Consider the following 8184-nt stretch of genomic DNA (forward strand, 5'->3'; position numbering starts at 1 on the left):
ACATTTTGAGCAAAGCCAATCGAGTCTAATAATAGATTAAATGCAGTGTTGAGGCTGTCATTCTCAGCATCTGTGTGGATGTTAAAATCGCCCACTATAATTATCTTATCTGAGCTAAGCACTAAGTCAGACAAAATGTCCGAAAATTCACAGAGAAACTCACAGTAATGACCAGGTGGACGATAGATAACAATAAATAAAACTGGTTTTTGGGACTTCCAATTTGGATGGACAAGACTTAAGAGTCAAGCTTTCAAATGAATTAAAGCTCTGTCTGGGTTTTTGATTAATTAATAAGCTGGAGTGGAAGATTGCTGCTAATGCTCCGCCTCGGCCCGTGCTACGAGCGTTCTGGCAGTTAGTGTGACTCGGGGGTGTTGACTCATTTAAACTAACATTCATCCTGCTGTAACCAGATTTCTGTAAGGCAGAATAAATCAATATGTTGATCAATTATTATATCATTTACTAACAGGGACTTAGAAGAGAGAGATCTAATGTTTAATAGACCACATTTAACTGTTTTAGTCTGTGGTGCAATTGAAGGTGCTATATTGTTTTTTCTTTTTGAATTTTTATGCTTAAATAGATTTTTGCTGGTTATTGGTGGTCTGGGAGCAGGCACCGTCTCTACGGGGATGGGGTAATGAGGGGATGGCAGGGGGAGAGAAGCTCCAGAGAGGTGTGTAAGACTACAACTCTGCTTCCTGGTTCCAACCCTGGATAGTCACGGTTTGGAGCATTTAAGAAAATTGGCCAGATTTCTAGAAATGAGCTGCTCCATCCGAAGTGGGATGGATGCCGCATGCCTATGCCGCATGAATATGATGATTTTAATTGATTTCATTTTATTACCCCCCACCCCAGTTACACAGATGTAACTTCAGCTTGCTAGCCAACAGCGGCATGTAGAGGAATTAGTTAAGTCCCGCAACAACACAGGAGGATTTTTTTTTTCGCCCTTTAGACAGACGTAACTTCACTTACGAACCGTACTGGGACCTTCACAGGGGTTGACAGCCTTTTCTCTTGCTCATTTTCTTCATCAGCTCCTCAAAATATTCCTAAATATTCCCTCTACCTTCTCAAAAGTCAAGTAAAGTGTATGGGACCTTATTTTATACCACAGAAACAAATTAAGCATGCAAGTTGTCATTTGGTGGGAACATATCAGGAACCTTCTTGAGCAAGCATGAATTTCGCATCTGTATGGCACGTCAGATGCGAAACCAAGCTAAAGAGTGAATACATGTACTATCAAATGTCACATTTGAGAAATGGTGGTTTCTCAGAATGTAAGACTGAGAACCACACCCTACTTTTCTGGTCAGGCTCAAAACTTCTCAATCACCCCTTGTAAAACCCCCTTTTTACACAGGGACGGGATCTGTCTAGCAGTCCTTTGTGCGGTCATGAAATCGTGTCCAACGCCGCATGAAGAAACAGCTCGGCTTTTGATCAGAAACCTCCTCCTCACGCTGAGCAGTAAACAGAGCAGACAGCAGTTGAGGTTTTACAGACGTGGTTTCTCTCCAGTATTGGTAAAACACCACAGGTTCGATCGATATTTTCCAATACTTGATTTGCCATGGTATTGGAACCCTATGGTGGTCCATAAAAATGGTCAAAAATTTTTTTTCAAAAAACTTCAAGTCTCACCCTCTAAATTTGTTGTACCTAACATAAAAACACATGTACAATTTCATAAAACTCTAATTTTTACTGGTAGCACACAGCCCTTAAAGATTTTGCTTGCAATAACTTTGTCATATAGTATGGTCATTTCCAGATATTTCCAAATTATTTCTGTCAGTTTAATATTGATATGTCAGGACAGAAATTATGGCAATACATTGGAAAATCAAATCTTTTCATATCCCATAAAATAGTTAACACTAAAACATGAATTGTGAGATGCAGTTCTTCTCGTACATGTATCATGCTCCTACAATACCTACATACTGGGGTAGCGAAGATTTTGTAACAATCAAACATTGCATTTTCATTTTATTGATGAAATACTGTTTCATTATTGATAAATTTAAATAAGTCTATGCTTTATATATTTCCACATATATTTTGATCTAGCTCCAAACAATAATATTCTTTATGCCTTGCAGTACTTAATATTCAAAAATGTATGAATCAGCACAAGAACCAATTATACAGCTGTGTAACATAAGAGAACATCCTTTACATGATAATGATATTTAAGTTGCTTGCATCATGACCAAGACTTGCTGCCGTTTCAGTCAGAATATAGGTGGTACTTCTGTCTGTTGTTTTGGTCCTATCCAATGCTGCTGCAAGTCCTGGTGTTACAACAGCTTTAATTTTACTGGCTTTTTGTGGCACTGGCATAACAAATTCTTCATCTGGACTCTGTGTGTTCTCTTCACTCTGGCTGGAGACAGTGTCAGGTAGTGAGACAGATGGTCCAGGCTCCTCCAGTTTCTCTTTGTATTTTGCTTCTGCAGCTTTCCTTTTTTCTGCTCTTTGTTCTTTGGCAGTTTGTATTTTATCTATGCCTGTCATGCATCCTCTACCTTTCTCTCGCTGAGCAAGTAGGAACTGTCTGTCATCTTCAAACTTTATCATCGTTAGGACATCCTGATGTGCCATGTCAAACAAGTCCTCCAAAGATTCACAAAACACTTTCATCTTTCTTCTGCTTGTCTGTATTGCGATTCCTGGTCTTTTTCAATGTTTTCCATTTTCCGAACACCTTTTCTAACATTGTGGTCAGATGCTGCTTTGCCCTCAGTGGGATTCTAGCTCTCTCCCAAAAAGGAATTGCCATGTCTATAGAGGTCACAGCAGCATCATGGACAGTTTTCTTCAAATCAGTGTGTTTGAAGAAAAATACCTTGAGTATTTGCCCATTTGAGGGCAATTTGTTTCCCTTTATTTCAGTTGGTGGAACCAATAAGGTATACAAATGTTCTGCTTCTAGTAGCTGACATGTTTTACTGAAGTTTCCAGTTAATGGTTAAGCATGTTAAGTCAGCAAGTGTCTCTTTTTACATTTATCTCATGTTAGATTCACCATCACCAAAGATCTGAAAGAAAAGAAGCTGTGAATTGAAGCAAAATTTTCAGCTTGTAGCCTAAAATAACATTTTTGAAAGTATGTTGTTTGTAAGAAATATTTAAACCCAGGTATAGTTTTAAATTGAATATAAAATTATACTTTAGTTACACTCAGGTGGTTAACTTCTGTCCTCTTTATAAGTGATGTGATTAGATACTGGATAATGGATAACCTATTGCACGGGCACTCGGGCAGCAATAATTGATATATTTACACCCTTCAGCTATGATGTGCTACATCTAAATATTAATGTATGACAAAAATATTTGGCAGGCTCTCTTTTTTCCCCAAAGCATCATAAGATGAAGGGGTGAGAGTAATGAATTTCCAACTTTTATTTTTTTGAACAACCCTACTGGAACCCGATACAGATATTGGATCAACTCGGCCGCACCCCTATCAGGCACTTTTGCTCAAGTCATTTTGATGTTAACAACATGCTTATAAGACCAATATGTTCAAAGTTCATGTTAAAGTGGTGATTCGCAGGTAGCTGAATTAATTATTCCAAATTCTATTTGTATGTAATGCAGCTGTGTTAAGGGTTATGGTTTAGGTTAGGAATTGGGATTATGTTTAGGGTTAAAGTTAGGTTTTAAATTAAATTTAAAATTTCGCTGCTGTTAGGTAAAATGACTTCATGCAGAGTGTGAGAAGCTGTAGCATGGGTTCAAATCCCAATCACATTTTTTTGTACTTCAAGTATTAAGTGACTGCAGTCAAGTTAAGATGGATTACAAATATTCTGGAACAACAAAGTGTTTTAACAGTCACTTCACAAGGTAATTCTCCTACATGCAGATAAAGGTGCACATAGCATCATAATCATGCGACCTATACTGACCAATCAGAAGATTGATGTAAAAAAAACAAAACACAATTTGGCATTGGTAATATGGCTACATACAAATAGCCATGGTCTGTCTTATCTTCTGCTGGTCTGAGTCACATTTCACTGAAATTAGGAGTTGGCCATCTCAAGTGGAAAAACTCTAGCTCCAATACAATTTACTTGTCACCAACTCTAATGGTGTTTGGTTGCTTTGCTACAACTGTTTGGGCAGGCAGGTCGATTGCTCTTAGTGCAAGCACCTATATACTGAGTGGCAACATTCAATGTTCCAGGGTTTTATCTGGCAAGCACCATATTGTTTCCAACTCCAGAGTGACGGGGCCCATTGATCTCGCTCTCTCTCACACACACCTAAACCCAGCGGGTTGGTGGAGGCATGATTTTACTCTTCAAAAAAATTTCAACATGACAGGGTGCAGTGTATATTGATGTAGAAGTTGATTTGAAAACAAATATTAACTGTATAGATTTCCTGCAGATACAGAAAGGAGAAAAATATAGTCAAGAGAATTAATAGAAAGCGCATAACAGGTAAATTCATGTTCAATGTTATATACATAGTGTGTAGGTTGCATAAGCATACCTTGATAGAGTGGCGACATGACAAGTCAAAAAAAAAAAAAATCATGTGACTCGTGGTGCCATCTTTGCTCCAATTAATATTAATTTGTCTGCACATAAATCCAGCTATGTTATTTATTTATTCACTGAAAATGCGGGTTGTGCATTTGGATGCACAAATAGACACAAGGGCTTCAAGATGTACAGATTCCCTTCAGATCTGAACAGAAGAAAAAGTTGGGAAAATATAGTCAGCCGTGTGGGATGGAAGCCGACATCATCGTTAAAGGTTTGAGAGATAAATTTATTATTCAATCACATGTACACCTAAACCGTCATCGTATAAACCAGACACTGGCAGTCACCAGACAAAAAAAAAAAAAAAGTTTTTGTATCGTTTTCCATATAATAAACACCGTATATAAGATTTTTCGCTCACATCAGATAAAATGTCCAATCCGATCGCAAAGTATTTCCATCAAAAACCCCAAGCAGTCTGGACGTGCTCAGTAACAGAAGTACAAATTAAAGTTCAGTGCTCTGACACTCGCCGATTTGAGTAAAGTGGGACCGGAGTCATTTCTGTGATTAAAAGTCCATTATTTTTTTCCCCCACACCGTACTCAGACCGCAGCCTGGACGTACACCTGTTAAATCAGACACAAAAGGCTGTGATTTGAGACTTTCCTGCTTTTACTCCTTCGTCTGCCATCATATTATAATAGTTTTTACAGTGCGCATGCCGATTAAAAATGGATCAGAAAAGTCCGCACATTTACAGCACAAAGTCATAAGAGGAAAATGTTCAGTTTGCTTTTGATTTGGAGGTGATGATTGTAGAAAGAAAAGCTTGTTGAGGGTCAAATTAGTCCAGAATAAAGCAAAATCCAGAGACATAGTAGAGAAGCTTGAATCTTCAACTGAGAAGAAATCTTCTTCTCTACAAGAGTCAAGACAGAAGTCAGACTACCAGAGCAAGAAATTTTGGTTGAGGAAGCTTCTGCGATTAGAAGTGAAACGTCCTCACGTCAACCCAGTCTAGTCGAAGATTCAAGTTTCTCTACTATGGAAACCACCTGGACAGCTGAGAGCCTTCACAGAAAAATCCAGAGACGGGGAACTTTAAAACTGTCACTGATGTCATTGCGTGACAGTTACAGAGCTGCAACTGCATAAATCAGGCTTTAGATTGATTAAATAATCATGATTAGCAGTAAATTTGATAGTTTTACTATTTTTATATTTATTTTGATAGCACCTGTACCTGGATGTGTTGCTGTAAGTGGTTAAATACATTTTTTTTTTAAATGTTGAAAACGTTAAAGGTTCATTCAGTAGTTCAGCGCAGTTGGAACTAAAATGGTGCAAAATGGTTCTGACTTGATGCCACACTATCTAGGCACACTAGGTTGCATCTCTCTCAAGTTTTTATACTGTAATTATGGCTGTCAAAATAATTTGTTACAAAGGTGCTATCACAAAGTGGGGCCTCCAGAATATGGGTTGCTGCGGAGCCATGTCACTTCCGGCAAAGTGGCCAATCCGAAGGCGAGAATTTGTACCTCCACGACTGGCTGCCCGATGAAAATAAGCTCGGGCTGCATTGATTATCTATTGAAATCAGCTGGTTTTGTTTTGTCTCTAGATTGCTTCTAACAGCCAGCTGATGGCTCTCACTGCCTGGAATGACGATTTATACACCAAGCTGACCTGAAATGAACCACTGTACATTAAATAGACTATTGACGAGTCTGACCCCTTTGAAAAGGGGCCAAATTACATGCATTTGTATTGAGCTCTAATGTTATCAGCCAAAATGGCCAACAGAGGGCACTAGGGTAAAGTCTGTGGCAACCCATAGAATGAGCACAACCCAGATAACTTGGTAAAATGAGAAGATTTCAAATGAGCCCAACATCAGTCAGGCTGCTCTCATTCCACCTCAGCATTTTTTAATAGACACAGGAGGACAGGAGGTGTGGGAAAAAATAAGGTTAGCGGAAGGAGCTTACTGCCTCACTGAGGTGGTTTAGAGACTGCAGTGTGCTGAAGGGCGTGACATTGAGAGCAGCCACAAGGACACATGCAGCAGGACAGAAACTGGAGAAGAAAGGTCAACTAAGTTAATCAGTGGCATTGTTCATTAGATTGCATTGTTATCTGATCACAGAAACCCGACATGGATCGATGGCCAGCTTAATATTTCTGAGCAGCCACTATCACCTTGACTCACCCTGGGCTCTGATGCATTTTTAACTCTTTGACAACCCAAAACTGTTAAAAATTAACGTTTCCTCAACAACCACCAACCCATTTGAAGCAGTGACGACATAAAAAGATCTCTGTTAAAAAGTGCGACGCCTGAGTACTGTGTACCTCCGACCTTCACAGTGGAGGGCAGGGAGTCCAGTTTTTAAACTTGCATTCCTCACCAGAAGGAAACGGTCCATACTGCAGCCACGTCCGTGAACGCAGCACTGCTGACTCAAACAGGTGCGAGACACACCGCGTCCTTTATTGTCACACAGGTGCACCCCGCAGCGGACATGCACGTTCACGACAAAAGATTAAATATGGCGCTTAAATTTTAAGACGGGTAAATGAGGTTTAACAACCACCACTGATTAACTGAAATATGTGAAGTGGCCCACATGTGAGAAATATTTAATTTGATAGCAACACTACTCACAAACATCAGGTACGTGTCATGGGTAGAAAATGAACATCAAAAAAGAAAAGCTGTCAGCAGTCAGCATAAACTTGTCATCCCGTACAAAAATAAATAAATAAACTTGTTCACCCCGGACACTGACACAGTCAGAGGTACTTACACCAGCTGCTTCCCGTGCGGCCGAGCAGCTCTCTTTTCTCTGAATTCCAGAAAAACTGCTTCCATCCGCCATCTTCTTTATTTGAAGGCATTTTGTCGTACGTCCTGTAAACTGCTCGGCTATTACCTGACCAAGTCTAACCCTGAGACAGATGCATCGATCTACTCCTTCAGAAGGCTCCTCAATTTAAGAGCTGCTCCTCCGCGGCTCCGCCTCCGTAAGTTACCTAGAACAGGGCGGGGCCGCGCCGACCAATCAGAGCAGAGACCCTGTGGGCCGCCGTGACGTGATAAACGAGGAGAACGGCAGCGCGAGCCACATTTAGCTGAGCTTAGCAGATATATCTGCTGCACAAAGTTATTCATAGAGTTCATAGAGGTGGTACAGTACACCCCAAAATTCTGCAAAATACAGTAATCTATCTATCTATCAGTGTAGTATGGTTGTCACAGTACCAGATACCTCAATACCATTTTCAAGAATCACATTTTTTAATAAAGGTTAGAACAATACAAACAACAACATCAGTGACAACACCGTTTTTAAATTGTCTGGCAAAATGTAAAAAAAAAAAAAAAAAAAACTAACATAACTGTGTGTGTGTGTGTGTGTGTGTGTGTGTGTGTATGTGTGTGTCATAGACTGTATATACATTGGACAAAGCCTGCGTGACATCATCCGTTGGTTTTCTATTCCGAGCCCCCATGCTTTGTGTGAATTATGGGCAGGGGCGGTCCTGAAGGCGGGCCGACCGGGCAGCCGCCAGGGGCGGCATCACAGGAGGGGTGGCACGACCGTGCGGAAAAAAATAACGGTTAAAAAAAAAAAAAAAAAACGGGGTGGGGGGG

At 40.0% G+C, this 8184-nt stretch overlaps 1 protein-coding gene across 1 annotated transcript in view; it reads right to left on the reverse strand.

The window, feature by feature from the left end:
* atp1b1b (ATPase Na+/K+ transporting subunit beta 1b) overlaps positions 1–7514 on the reverse strand; it is a 118911-nt gene extending 111397 nt beyond the window's left edge. The window contains exon 1 of the mRNA XM_034173339.1: positions 7337–7514. Within this exon, the coding sequence (XP_034029230.1) occupies positions 7337–7427 (91 nt within the window). The 5' untranslated portion in view covers positions 7428–7514. The remainder of the gene's footprint in view (positions 1–7336) is intronic.
* Between the last annotated feature and the right edge of the window lie 670 nt (positions 7515–8184).

Source organism: Thalassophryne amazonica, chromosome 1 (genome assembly GCF_902500255.1).
Source record: "Thalassophryne amazonica chromosome 1, fThaAma1.1, whole genome shotgun sequence".
In the NCBI taxonomy this organism is placed as follows: domain Eukaryota; kingdom Metazoa; phylum Chordata; class Actinopteri; order Batrachoidiformes; family Batrachoididae; genus Thalassophryne; species Thalassophryne amazonica.